The sequence below is a fragment of the Gallus gallus genome, chromosome 5, assembly GCF_016699485.2.
Source record: "Gallus gallus isolate bGalGal1 chromosome 5, bGalGal1.mat.broiler.GRCg7b, whole genome shotgun sequence".
NCBI lineage: Eukaryota > Metazoa > Chordata > Aves > Galliformes > Phasianidae > Gallus > Gallus gallus.
Genome location: NC_052536.1, coordinates 2,496,728 through 2,511,858, shown reverse-complemented (window position 1 = coordinate 2,511,858; position 15,131 = coordinate 2,496,728). Strand labels below are relative to the sequence as shown.

Genomic DNA, 15,131 nt, shown 5'->3' with positions numbered 1-15,131 from the left:
GTGATGGAATAATATATCAACAGGAGTACCTCCACTACAGTCCTCTCAGAAACAGCAATCTTCTGTATCACTGGAAGACCATTTCAGGTGGGTACCTGGTCCACAGAAGTACACCAGGAAGTACAGCAGATCACCATTTCTGTGCTCAAGTCTCCATAGCCCTTCACACTAACCTTTCTCATGATTGCCAGCAGAATACATACTTCATAAGTTTCGTACATCTTGTACAGATGCTACTCTCTAGTAAACATTTTACAGGGTAGGTTATAGCATTTGAAAAACAGTGTTTTGGAAGTTGTCATGACAGCAGGACCATAGCATGCCAGAACAAGAATGCATCAATGAAGGAGAACAATAGATGATCTGAATAGTCCAGCACCAATTCCTTCTTTTTTGATTGTCTCAAATTCATACATTCAAAAAGGGCCTCTTTTGAAAGGTGATATTCACTATCATGAAATTCAACTTTGCAATGTAATTAATTCTTCCATCACTTGTTTAATACTCTTTTTCTGAGTATGTTGTTAAGGTGGCAGGCCTTTTAATATTTTCTTTACCTTCACAATATGCGGAGTCCCCCTGGACAGAGAGATAACCATTCTTGCATTCACAAGTAGCCTTTGTGTTCCAGTTTTTGCACTCCGAATTTTCACCACATCTGTGTCCTTCTGCACAGAAATTATGGCCTGAAATACAAGGAACATGCAAATAGGTATTAAAACATGCTTATTTCAGGTTTAAGATTTAATATTTACATCGACCTTATTAATCTCTTGAAAGCTTCAGCATGTTATATGTTAGAAATTATAATCAAATTTTCAAATATAATCAAAATCAAAAACACAGGCTTTTTGGATTCCTCCATCAATTTGTACACAAGCCTTTTTTTTTTTTTTTTCTCCAAACATGCAGCTGCCTGGCTGACTTTAGTACGAAAAAAAAGACAACTTCAGAGGAGGAAACCACGGCAATACGTTAATCTCCTATAGAATCTATGCACTTTATATCTTTCTTTAACTTGCACCAAAAAATAAAATGAAATGTAATTTAAAAAAAAAATTAAGGTGCAGTTATACTATTTAGCCATTTATTTTAACACAGTATTTGTCTTCTTTTTTTGCCTTTATAATTGAAACCAAGCACTGGAACACAGCTTCCCTAACTCCTCTATTCAGCATCCAATTTATCATTTCTAAGCAAGATTTCTATTCTGTTAACATTCTGGATATCTGGATATTACCAAAGATACAAGTTGTTGTTTGGGTGGGTTTTTTTGTTTGTTTGTTTTTTTTAATGTTTTCCTTTTCACTGTTTTCTTTTCACCCTGACACCATGACATTCCAGGCTATTTTCTCCTCCTTTAGAACAATAATTATCCTTTGAACTAGTACAAAGTATTAACGTGTTTAATTTTTAGTAGTAGATACTGCAACTAAGAGCCTATATAACATAACAGTGTGTTACAATAGTCACTATAAAATAACACATTTCAATTCACTGTAGATTATTACTACTGCGCTGGGACTTGAGAGACATAGCTAATCCACTTCACACAAATATAAACTATGATTAAAAAAATACACACAACTTTTCCCTTCTCATCCAAACCTTTAAAAAAAGGTTTCATTTTTCTCAGCATGTTTTCATTACAATAGTCCTTATATCATTTTCTGCTCAAAAAAAAAAAAAAAAATGATACTAGGCTCTCTTTAACTCAATCTTTAATCACGTGACAATTTCTTTGCAACTTCAATACTCGTAAGTAGCCAGTAGGATGATCTCCTGGTAAATTTTCATCAGAAGTTCTAAGTCCCAGATCAACCATTCACTTCTAACAGAACTTTCTCCCAAGTACAATTCCCTGTGTAGTTTTCAATACCACATCGTACTCTTAAGAATTATTCACTGTTCATTCACCACTTCTGCAATTCAACAGAAGATATGATTACTCTAATTATCCATCCAAGATCCATAGAGGTACTTTTTTTTTTTTTTTAACCCTCTCTAGAAAATCTAGTATTGCTTTAATTCCCTTATTATAATCTGTATTTGAGATTAACTCTCTCAGTTTGGAGCCTCATTCTTCACTCAGAATGAGACTCTTGTTTTCAAGCTTCAAGCACACACAAGCAGTTTTCAAGAGCGCACACAAGAAAGAAGGTAATGCTCCATTTCTACAAATAAGTTGTGTGACTATAGGCTCTAAGAAACTTTCCGTTGTTCTCCTCTCATTAGAAATATATGATAATAGAACCTACTACTTTTCTAGATTGCCTTAGCATTTGTTATTATGAAAGACACATGAAACACCACTTACTGCCTTTTAAAAACGTTAACCAAAAGAGGCTCAAACTCCACTTGCCATAGCATTTCAAAAAAATTTGTTCAACACTTCCATAAGCAGAAAGCAGCAAACCTTTTCTTTTGAGAGCATGCACAGTGCTGTATGCTTTCAAGTTTTTACAAAACAAATGTCATTTAAGGTTAACCAGCAGAAAAACGTTCATGATGGTGTAGAATTGTAAGGGCTCACTGTGCCTCTGTCAGAGTACACATACTACTGAATCAGAGGCTCTTGCAAGCGCTTTTTTCCCCCACAGTGAAGACACACATCTAGCACTTCAAAAGAACTCACAGGCGCATATCCAGGAAGTGGTGTGGTATTTCTTAGACCTTGGTCTGCATTCTCCACAGCTGGGGTTTTGAAGGTGAAGAAGGAATAAAACACTGTCTATTCTTGGCAGTTTATATTGGGTCTGAGTGTTTGTCCTGCTTTTCTGGCAAGTAAAGACCACTTAAGTATTTGGACTGTAATGCAAAGAAATAAGCTACCCGTGTTGTTCACACCTTTATGTCCAATTCAATGACTAACTCAGGTAAACACTTAAATTCATTCATATTCAGCAAAAATCTGGAACATGTCTAGGGCTGCCAATTGTCTAATGCTGTGTTTATAATCTTGACTAAGAGAGGGCCCTAAGCACTGACTAAAATGTCACTCTATTGATGGAGCAACTACTCACCCTCAAGCAAGCAGAATGGAAAAGAACACACACATCTGATATTTATTAGTTCTTGACCATGAAATGATCTATACGGTTCCTTCATAATACCTACACAAATGGCAAAACCACCTAATGATACTGCAGTATTATCTCTGAATGCCAACCAGTCGCAGGTGGCAGCTAGCAGAGGGCACACATTGCTATTGCCCAGGTGAAAATAACTGAATTACTGAGATTTCAGAATATTCAGCCAAGTCTTATCTGAGACAGTCAGCACCTGTCTAAATACAAGAAAAGCCTTAAAATAGAATCATCACATGTGAGCAAGCAAGCAGTTGGAGAGGATTTGACAGAAGCACAGAAAATCTTAAATAGTTCTGATAATCTAAGCTAATTTCAGGCCAACACAGATGACAAGGCAAATGAGCATGAATTAAAATTACAGATAAACACATTCAGAACAGATGTCAGAAACCATTTTCCCCACACACACACAGCCATGAATGTTCACAACAGCCCTTTGAAACCATTCAAGAAACTACCAACAGGGAATTAAATATTGAAGAGTGTGTTCAGATTTTTTTATGGGCACGATGACCTCTGTTCCTTGCCCAAACATTTCTAATAACATTACTCTCTTCCTTATCAAGGCTGCAGAAATGTTGGCTCACATTTTTCTTAAGAACACCATTCATATCTTTTCATCTGCAATATCTGACTACAGAACTACCATCCCTAAATATACTAAACCAAGCATGAAAGAGGTCAATTTTCATGATGCCAGACATAAAACTATCACTTAGGTACCATCAGAAATTGCGCAATTTACTGATCCCAAGTCATATTATCTAAAGTTAAACATTCATTCTATCTGGGGCACCCAAAAGTCACTCTCACTTTTCCAGGCTTCTCAATATCTTCACATTCCAATTCCTCAAATCTGCTTTTCCAAAACAGCGTGCTAAACTGTTTTTTGATGACAATCAAGGTTTGTCTTTTTAAGTACCAACTATACTTGGTAATTTGGTTTAATTGCTGATTGAAGAATGCAAGAATTCACTCAAAAGTATGGCTGCAATCACATACACTACATACATATCCTCACACTGATGAACCTCCCACATTCCTGAGGGTTTCCTTGTAACATCTGCAACACTTTCTGCACTCCTTCCAGTTTCCCTAGCTGTGCACTTGAGAAACTGTAGTCCACTCACTCTCTTGCTGTTCAAGAAGCTACCCTGCAGCAATCCACACTTTCACTGTTTCACATGTCAGATGTTTCTAAAAAGAATGCTGACGATGCCTTCATTAATAGCATTAGCTATGTTTAAAAGGTTCAAGGTCATCTCACCCTCAAAATCTTTTAAGTTCTTATGGTTTAGCCCCACAGTTACTACATACGTATGTAAAATAAATCTGAGAAACACTTCATAGGAAGTCATAAAATATGCACTAGCAATTATGTCCTTTCATGATCTGAATTGGTTTTTAAAACAAGTCATGAGCAATGAAGCACTTTGAACAGCAATTTTTATGCCTTCAGAGTCTGAGGTCCCAGAACTCAGTGGTCTGAGATAAAAGAGCAACTTCATAAATTCTTTCAAGCCACTATTTGACTGCAGATCTTATTAAACACTGTTTATTACTGTGCATTAGAATAATTGTACTGCACATCCTAGCAAGATTCTAAATATTTTCTTTTCTCTTTCGCAAACAAAGGTCTTTTAAATGCCAAATACTGCTATAGAAATGTATTACTTCCAATACATAGTTATCAACCACTGTTAAATCTTCATAGAAATAAAACCTTGAAATAACATGTACTTTACAGCAATGCAAGAGAATTATTTGATTTCTGAAAAAGCAAAGCCCAAGCTTGCAGCTAGACAGCAAGAGAGATGGGGAGTATGTTAATTGAAGAGCATTCTCATGCCTTAACTGAAATAATTGAAATCCCCTTAACACAAAACAAAGCAGTACAAGTGAGGATGGCAGAACCCATCATTTTTAGATTATAATTTTGTTTCAGAAGTAAAATGCATGCTTCAGCTTATCTGTAGGATTCTCCACTTCCTGCTAACTCAGTGTCAGCAGTCAATCCAAATCTACCAGCCAAAGCATATTACAGGATAGCAAATAAACATTACTTTCTGCAAGAAACCAGCTCTTGCTACTTCATTATTTCCTCACACCCCCTCATTTAGGGAGAGTCTGACTGAGGGAGCTAGGGCTAATATTGAGGCTGTTCTAACATATCAAAATTATGAGTGTAACAGAATAATTCTCATGAAATTTATTTGAATCATTCATTCAAAGGAGAAGAAAAATCCACTCTTTCAAAATTATACACTGTCTTTGGCAAGGAGGAAAACAGCTGAAGGGAACAACATAAAACTTGCATGACACTATTTTTTGTATTACATTTGACCCAAGGTCATAAACTTAATAGGCATGCTATAAGGGAAAAAAAAGAGTGATTTGCAAAAAAAAAAGTAGTAAAAAAATACATTTTAGCACACAAATATTATTTTTGAAGTTTTGCAATTAACTATACTTTCTGTAAGCCTGAAAGAGAGCTTAATAATGCCATATTGTCTTGCTAAAAAGTACGAAGTAGCCACATAGTTTAAACATCTATTTATGTGGAAGCATACAGATCCATGGTAAAACAACATGCAGTGTACATAATATTCATAGAAAGATCCTCCATACGGATCTGTTGAGGCACGTTTTTAAATTCAGGTACATCAAATCACCAATACTGTCATTGTACAGCAGAATTCTTCCATTCTATGTCTACTTTGCTGTACACATCATACAATTGTTTTAAACACAGGCTGAACATGACAGCTAGAGCAAGTTGGCCAGAGTTCCCTAGAGATGATGAGGATGCCTCATCTCTGAAGGTGTTCAAGGCCAGGCTGGACAGGGTCCTGGGTAGCCTGATCTAGTGGTTGGCAACCCTGCCCATAGCAGGGGAGTTGGAATTCAATGATCTACAAGGTCTCTTTCAACATAAGCCATTCTACAATTCTGTGGCTTTACTGAAATCAAGAAATTGGCTTTTAACAGTCATATACTCATGTTATACTAGAAACTAACGTAGCAAACCTGAGGAAGAGAAGGTCTCATTCACCAGTTTTACTTTTCTAATCATTTACAAATAATGACTATCTAGGAAGCCCGCCAGCTGTGTATATTATAGTATTCAACTGAGTCTTTTGTTGATTCATGATTTCCACCACCATAAATACCACTGTTTCTTATACTGGGTTTGTTTGTTTGTTTGTTTTTTTCTTGCATACTCTATTTTAAGCAGTTAGCTATTATCATGGTAGATACTAGAGATTCCTGGAGAGCGCATATTCTTATACCACAGCATCATGAAGTTTCCATATTTTTGTTTCTTGTTTTTCCTTCTGTTGGCCCTTTACATTTATTCTTTCATTAAATTGAAATTCCTTTGCTGCCACTAGGAAAGCAAAGGCTGCAAACCTACTCTTGCCCAAATTTCATTCAGCAAAGGTATTTTGTAACTCTACAGAACATGAAATTCAGTAGTAGCTTTCCACTTCTCAACAACTGAATACTAAAGAAAGCAAAGACTGATACAAAGAAATAAATGATACAAAACAAAACCTGCCAGTCAATAGCATGTACTCAAACTTTGTACAGAATTAGTAGTCATCAAATTTAATATTACCAGTAAAGATTTATTAAACACCCTGTTGACTGTCACAGCTAAATGCAAATACAAAGTATTATCCCTGTCATCACACACGCACAAAGTGAAATTTGCACATCACCTGCAAATGGCCCAAACAGCACTCACTGCTAATTGCTATATTTACCATTGTATTTCTTCCTCACTACTTTTTCTTGGGCAGTAAAAGATGAATAAAAAGCTTCTCCGTTTTGGAATGATTTCCTTAAGAGACAATATTCTTTCTCAACTCTGGCCTGTTTACCATATCAGAACACACCTGTTTGTATGAAAAAACCTATGCCAAAAAAAATAATATTCATATATATATACACCCGTGCTTTACATACAATAAAATTATTTGCTATTAATTTGGATCACATGGAACAGAGGCAAAAACATCAAGCATATATTCTAACTCAAGATATATATATAAAAAGACTTAGGAGTGTGTTAGAGATTATTCTTTTGCATCATTGTCTCAAAGCTTGCTGAGGGACACGGATGAATAAATCCAAGCAGGTCCTGGTCAGAGGTTGAGAAATCCTTTTTGTCTGGAGAACATAGATGGACAAGTCCTGGGCAAGGGTTGCAAAATCCTTTGTCTGAGGGACACAGATGGACAAGGCCAGGGCTATAAGAGAGAGATAAGCTGGAGCTTAATGGCCAGGAAGCAGTCTTTTGTGTGGGCTTATCTCAAGGGAGATAGCCATCTCAGGGGGTACTGCACCGTGACTCTTACCCAAGCACCCGGGAAAGTCAAGTTGGCAGAAGAAGGAGGATAAGAAAGGGATGAACAACCATGAGATTAGGTTTCTGACAACAGATTCCTCACAAAGAAGAACAAGAAAGTTTCTGACATGATAAGCTTCACAACCTGCCTCTCCCTCCTGGACTTGCTCTGCATTCTACCTGCTTGCAGCCCAAGGCCAGCCACTCTGCTGCTGCTTTCCCCCCAGGAAGGTGTCTGCCATCAGATTCCTCACTACGGAATGCCTGCATGCTGACGGACTCTCCTGGGCCTGCTACCGGAGACCAGCTCCTTCCTCCTGGACTTACCCTGCAGCTTCTTCCTGGACCTGCACCCTCTTGCTGCCTAAGATTGGCCACGGTACTGCTGCTCTCCCTCTGCACTTTTGCCTCAGACCATTGGAACAGCATGCAACGAGACCGCTGCTGGATCCTGGTGGTGACTATCCCTGCTTTACGCAATTCTTGCCTCTTTTCTATCTTTTCTATCGCCCACCCTTCCCTTCCCCATCACCCTAATTCGTAATAGTGTCCCATCCTCCCCTTCCCCATCTCCCTGATTAAAATTTGTAATAAATTGGTTGGACCAACATTTGAACCATTGTTTCTTAATCTCACGCCAGGTATACATACATCAAAGAACCTCCCCTCCATCCTATAAATTGGAGTGAGACAGAGTGCCAAGTCCAATTTACTGCTTTATATAGTTGACAAAACTAATCATATCTTTACACATAATTTTGGAAAGAATTTGAAAAAGCAAAGATGAAATTAGAAAAAAAAGAATTGTTTCAGTAGTCAGCTAAAGTAGAACTGACATGGAAGTTTGATGTATCGTTTTGAAAGCACTGTCTATCAGAATTCATAAGAAACAGAAGTACAATTCCTTCCTCTGCCTCTGGAGACCATCCCACAAGTATAGATATTCATGTTATTTAATAAATAATAAAAACAGTTTGGGGATGAATATCTAAAAGGAGTACCTACCATTAGCAATAATGCAGAATTGAATAATTATAGAACTTATCTTTCATCAACTTCGAAGCTTTCAGATTTCTAGTGCTTTTTAAACTAATGAAGCAAATTTTTTCAGTGCTATACTACATCAAACTGGGCCATCTGTTAAGAAGCATCATTAAGACACTGAGCCCTCTAAGAGACAGAGAAGTAACATTTAGTGCTTGCTTAAGTAGTTACAGATGTTTCTAGAAAGTGCTTTAAAAAATTAACGTGTATATTCTTAGTCCATCATCCAGCAAACCGTCTCAAATGTGCTGGTCCCTGCAACCACACGCATATGCTTGCAAGTACAAGGCCTTAGTAAATATTTAACTATGTGTGTTTATTAATTATTTTTTACTGGCTAAGGGACAGAGCCAGAACTCCTTCACTGGCATCTACAATGGCTCTCTAGAGGAATTTACATACAGGCAAGAAAGTAGCCCAGTAGGCCCCATGATAACCATCTAAGCCTGGAAATATTTCACTTTCACTAGGCATGCCTCTCTCTTTAACATTCCTGATGTGCATCGCTAAATCCTGCTCTGAGAGACCATATCCCCTTAAGCTTATCTGAGTCTCAGTGCCATAGGAGAGGGGTGGAACAGAGGTAGCACAAAATAATTCCTTGGATATGATCTTAACACCTTACACCCAAAATAGGTCACTGCTTACAACACACCTAAAGAAGAAAAGTTATTTGAGCTCTCTAACCTTGTGAAATGTGTATTTTCCTCATTTAAGGGAACTTCCTCAGTGAAGATAGTAGCTTGTTCAGTCTGGTGCAGCATGCAACCAAGATTCACAAGAAATGAAAGAGAACAATGAAAGGAAATCTATGTCTCAACACTCCATAGAAAAGAAGAAAAATGCCCTTCTGCACTCTAGGGTTATTCTTTCATTTTGATTTGATAATTGTCCAGCTCATCTCATAAAAGAATCCTGAGAGAGTTCAGAACTAAGTCAGCCTCAAAGCACGTATCAAACTCAAATCTTATTATTGTCATTTTAAAATAGAAAGAGCTTGAAGCGTCACCCCCCCAAAAGCTTATAGCCCTGTACATTCAGCATAGTTGCAAGTTCAAGCAACATAAAATACCTCGTTTAAACAATTCCTTTCTAATGGGAATTCTTAAGAGATATCACACGTTTTCTCCCCCAACTCTTCCTTTTCTTCTTCTCCCTCTAATTCACAGCAATTACAGCCATGTATCTGATACGTCTTGTACCCAAAGGAATATCACACTCTGGCATTATGTGAAGGCTAATTACAGACTCAAGTTTATAGAGGTACTTAATATATCATTAAAAAGAAATTGTTCCTCACAACATATCCCCCAGTTGAATCAGCAACATATACTCCTCCAAAGTATGCGTAGTTTCAGGCTTACCTCTGCAAACACTGCAGCATTGGTTCTCTGGAAGAACATGATCTTTTTCTGAGCAGTTCAGTGGTGGACAAGTCTCTGTTACTTTTACCAAAACTCCATTCTGAAAATAAATAATAGTTTAAAAAGAAAAATAATTTTAAATGACATTAGTGAAAACACATGCAAGGGAAAGGATCAGAACGTTCCATCTACAATTCTGGCAATCTCTAGTAACAACAGCAAATTAGCAGGGACCAAGCTATAGATTTTTTTTTCTTAAATATAACAGAATCTAAAGCAATCTAGTTGAACCTTTCCTTGCCCACAACTGAAAGAAAAAAAAATTATGACACTTTAGTACTCAAAGGAATTAAAGAACTTCACTCTAGGTTTTTATAAAAAAAAACATCTTCAAACTTTATGAAAGTCCAAGTTTTACTTCTCTTAGTTCATATTCTGCACACTCACTGTTAAGTTATTTAACTTGACTATGCACAGCAGATAGAAAACCAACATTTTCACGTCACTGTAGTTCTCTGCTGCATCCAATTAAAAGGGCCTGTTCTTTAGAAGTACTGATCACCCAATTTCAAAAATTCCTTTGAAGGTATGACAAAGCAGAAATATCATCTTGAGGTATCCATACAGAAATATCTGAATAAAATGTAAATCAAGGTAAAGACGGTCTCACAATTTTGATTTCTACTAGACTTAGAGTAAGACTGTATACAAAGGATCTAGTTCCTTGTAGGAATTTTCTAAAATACTTGACATAGAACATATCTGGGGAGATTTTGCAACATAATTTTACTTTGTCTTCTTTCCATTCAGAAAAATCAGCTTCATTGTATCTGCAGACCAAACTGCTGTCCTACCCTTTGTTTAGCTGATTCTTGTAATCTTGTCTCAAAGTAGCCTTCTCCTTTTCCTTCTTCCACTCCATCTTTCTCCCTACCTTTATTTACTTCATTAGCATTGCCTTCTTCTACAAGTGTACTGGCAGGTACACTTGCAAACAGGCTTTTGCTTAGTACTATGTATGCTAGCAATTCTACAAGACTGTTTACACTTGAGTAATCTTATCTTCCAAAAGACTAGAATCTCCACTAAGAAAGCTAATAGCCTACTATATTGCCAATGCATCTGTTTAATACGAGCTTAGCCCCACTCCTCCCAAAATGTTTTTCACACTGCTTCACATAGCAGAACAAAAAGATGGTTTTAAAATAACAAATCATGGAGAATATGTAAAATATTACCTAAACTCATCTAGGACTAGGAAAGCATAGGAAAACTACATAAAAAGACAAAATACATTACTAAAGGCAACAATCTCATAATCTGAGGGTTAGATACGTGACTTTGAACAAAACGTATTAACAGCACCTATTTGTCCATATAGTATGAAGCAAGATGCTCATGCTAGCCAGAAGTTTGCTTTCACATCTACAAGGCACTGTACCACATCATACTGAAGGACTAATTCAGGTGTCAGTAGGAGCACAGGTAAAATTCCTTGCTCTTAGTTAAACTCATCAACAAGGCCGCGCTGGTTCAGCTGCATCTCTTCAGACTCCAGATCCTGCACAGTTACGCACACAGAAATGCTTACTGAATCTACGAGGTGCAAACAACGCACAAAGCACCCAGCAACTTCAGGAAACTTAGGGAGTGACCATTCTACAGACATTGCTAGTGACTGCTCTTGAAACTACAATCTTAAGTCTAAGTAAGGTTAAGCTGTCTTCTTGCTTTGAAGCTGCCCTTGCTGCAACTTCCTGTCAAGAAAAACAAATAAGAACAGGTATTCATTTTTCTTTTATTTTGCTTGCTTTGTGTTTTTGATTAAAAAAAGAAAAAAACTAAACTCCTGACACTATCATACAGCACATACCATCAAAGCAAGTGCATGCACAAGCAGAGAAGTTAATGGAAGTATTCGATTTCCTGCACTGACTTCCATAAGTGAAAGGGAAGAATGCCTCACCGTTCCCTGTGCAACCACAGTAACAAAGGTGATGAAAGAACCAGGCAAAGTGAGCCATCATTTACTATCATGTTATCAAACTACCAGCTGGATAAAGCTTTTGCTATAACTCATCGCTTATTAAAGCTCAGACAAGATAAGTGCAAAAGGGGTGCAGTATGCCATCATATGAACAAAAGGTGTTGACTGACAATCAATCTAGTCAAATGGATGGCAAGAGATAAAAAAAATGTTAAAGACAAATAAGCCAACTGGATAGTCAAATCAAACTGGAAGTCAAATCAAAATCACACTGTCTTAATGAATCAGGAGATTTTAAAAGAGAGAGAGATTTCTATTAACTCAATTATCATTAAGACTATTTCCCCGAAGTTTCCAATTTGCTGCAAAATCTGTTTCTTGGGAAAACAAACATCATTCAGAAGCTTTAAAATAAAAAACTTTCCATATTAAGTATTCTTTGGATTATAATCAATTTGGTATAAGCTAGTACAGATCCAATTATAAGAATTATCATCATTAGATTTCAGATTTTATCGACCCATAAGTAAGAGTAGTTCACATTTCGGAATTATTGCTTCAGGCTGCCTTAGGAAAATGACTGACTTTTATGCTCAATTCACATATATAGTCACACATTCCGGATGGACATGGATGTCAAAAAGCCCTCTTTTTTTCCTGGAATGAATAGGTCAAGCTCCAGTTGTGGCATACAATCTACAAAGAATGAGATCTGGAATTAAACATTTACAAGATAATTAAATTTCTTCAATTAGAAAGCTAAGTCCATTAAGAAAAAAGAGCTGGGCGTAAGCCGAATCAGTAACATGCAATGGAAAGTTGAACTACAGGCAGCTTGTGTGAGATGGCTAACTTCAAAAAATAATAGCAAGATGTCTGGGTTATTTTGGTTGTTTCCTGCTGTTTTCATTGAGGGAGAACGTTATCCCTTTTATTACTGATAAGCCTTTCAGTTCCAAATAGAGTTTTCAGTTAATACTATAGATAGGACATTATTCCTTATTTTTATGAAAAACTTCTAAGTCAAGCTTTCAGAAATTTAACAGAGCCTTCTCTCTCTAGAATTCATATGGCACTCTGAATCCCCACTCTAGCAACAATAACATCTTCTTGGACATCAGCCAGTTATGAATAGAAATCAAGTCTTAGAAATCACAGGTCTTAGCCCAGATCATAACTGATCAGCAGTAAACTCCCAATCCAACAAAAGTTACAGATCTCTTTCTATTGTCTTCAAATGAGCCACATTCTCAGATTGGTGAAATCCACAAACTGGAATAAACACTGAATGCCCATAGGTACAAGTTTTCTGAATCTCAGACACTCCTGCATTTTCCGTAGGGACCACAACAGGCTGGAGAATGCAGTAACTGGAACCTCAGGAACAACTGCAAAGTCTTGCATCTGAGAAGGAACAGCCCCAGTGTTTTGCTTATGAAGAAGTGACAGTATTTCTGACAGGTTCTTGGCAATAGCAGGCAAAGTACTCACAGGTAGGCCAAGAGTCATATACAGAAAGAAGAGCTGAACTTCACTGGTGAAAGGGCTCTGTGGCTGTGCAGCACTCCTCTCAGGAAGCAGCCTACGTCCAAGAGCTCTCCCTTCCATGGCTGGCCTTCATATGAGTACAGGTGGCTTCACCCCGTCTCCACCCCTTCTGGTCATATGGGGAGCACAGGTGCAAACAATGTGCCTGTGCTTCCTGGGCCAGCGACAACCCTTCACCAGGTGCCCAAGCACCAGAGCAAGCTATGACCTAGCAATTCCCCTACACCAAAGCACCAGCCAGTATGTGCACATTTGGGACACCCAGCTGGAAAGCAGCTGGGCAGAAAAGAACCTGCAGGTCCCATTGGACACCAAGTCAAACAAGGCAATCACATGCCTATTCTGCACAGAAGGTTAACATTAGGGAAAGTACTGCTAGCAGGTGGGAAGAGGTGATTCTCTGCTTTGCACTGGTGAGACCATACCTGGAATATGGTATTCAGTTGAAGTCTCCCCCAGTGCATAAGAGAAATGGAAGAACTAAGGAGTGACCAGTAATGGGTCACCAAGATAATTAAGGGACCGGAACATCTTTCCTATGAGAAAAGGCTGAGGTTTGGGACAGTTCAACCTACAGAAAATAAGGTGGTGTAGGGGGCAGAGGTGATCTTATTAATGCATATGAATATCTAAACAGGTGATGCAAAGAAGACAGAGCTAGGCTTTTTCCAGTGGTGTCTGGTGACAGAACAAGAGACAGCAAGCAACACAAAAAGGAAACACAAATGATTCCCTCTGAACATCAGGAAACTTTTTTTTTTTTTAAACTATTTTTATTGTCAGGGTGACAGAGTGCACTGGCTGCCCAGATGTTGTTGCAGAGTCTTCTCCTTGCACATTTTCAAAAGCCACATTGATGTGGTCCTGGGCACCTCATTCTGGGCAGCCCTGCTTCATCAGAGAGGCTGAACCAGGTGACCTCCTGTAGTCACTTCCAACCTCAACCAATTCTGCAATTCTTAGGAACACATGTGCACTAACTTTGCCATTTCTCTTTGTAGATTAATCTAGAGAATGTTTGCAGGCAGGATTCCAGCTGGAAACAAGTAAATGGCTGTCTATCAGTAGCATCAATGCTTATGGTTAAGAGGATATGCAACATAAATACATTTTTTAGTCTGGATTAGTTTTCAGAAATAAGAACTGCTCAGACTGATCAAGAAAACCTTTGATCCATCAGGATCCATCAGTATTATTATTTTTGTGAGATGACATAAATCCAAGTTAAAAGCCTTGTTAGCTTAAATTGGTTCTTGCACAAGAAATAAAACTGTATCTTCAAGTAAAAATTGAAGTGGGAAATCTTAACTTTAACTACTTGACATTAATGTACCTACAAATACATTCTCCTTTACAGACACAAAAGTTACTTTCCTCAAGACTTTTTCCCCCTCCATATTTTTAAGTCATTCTACATTAATAAACTGACGGCTGACCTGTACCTCCTACTGTATGTCTTTCATGGATCAACAACTTTTCAAATTTGAAATCTGTTTTTCAAGTCTGGAAATAAGTCTGGAAATTAAACCACACGCAGTACTTTTTTTTTTTTTTTTTTTTGAGCCATTTCCCTAAGCACAAAGCTCTTTCTTTTAGTCATACAGCACAAGTGGCAAAAGCAGCAAAAATCTCCTCACCTTGTCCACCAGCAGGTTTGTGTGCTGAATAGAAAATGATCGCTTATAGCAGAAGTTCAACTCGTCAACATTCAAATTTTATCTAGCAAGCATTGCTAATTAAGGCAGCAA

The 15,131-nt window shown here is 37.6% G+C and overlaps 1 protein-coding gene across 9 annotated transcripts in view; it reads right to left on the bottom strand.

Annotated features, from left to right (window-relative positions):
* Positions 1-15,131, bottom strand: part of NELL1 (neural EGFL like 1) — a 286,028-nt gene that overhangs the window by 194,542 nt on the left and 76,355 nt on the right. For all 9 annotated transcript variants that reach the window (XM_001234166.7, XM_015286235.3, XM_015286242.3 and 6 more), the window contains 2 exons: positions 9,849-9,948; positions 558-686 (listed from right to left, as the gene is read on the bottom strand). In XM_001234166.7, coding sequence (XP_001234167.3) covers positions 558-686; positions 9,849-9,948 — 229 coding nt within the window. The remainder of the gene's footprint in view (positions 1-557; positions 687-9,848; positions 9,949-15,131) is intronic.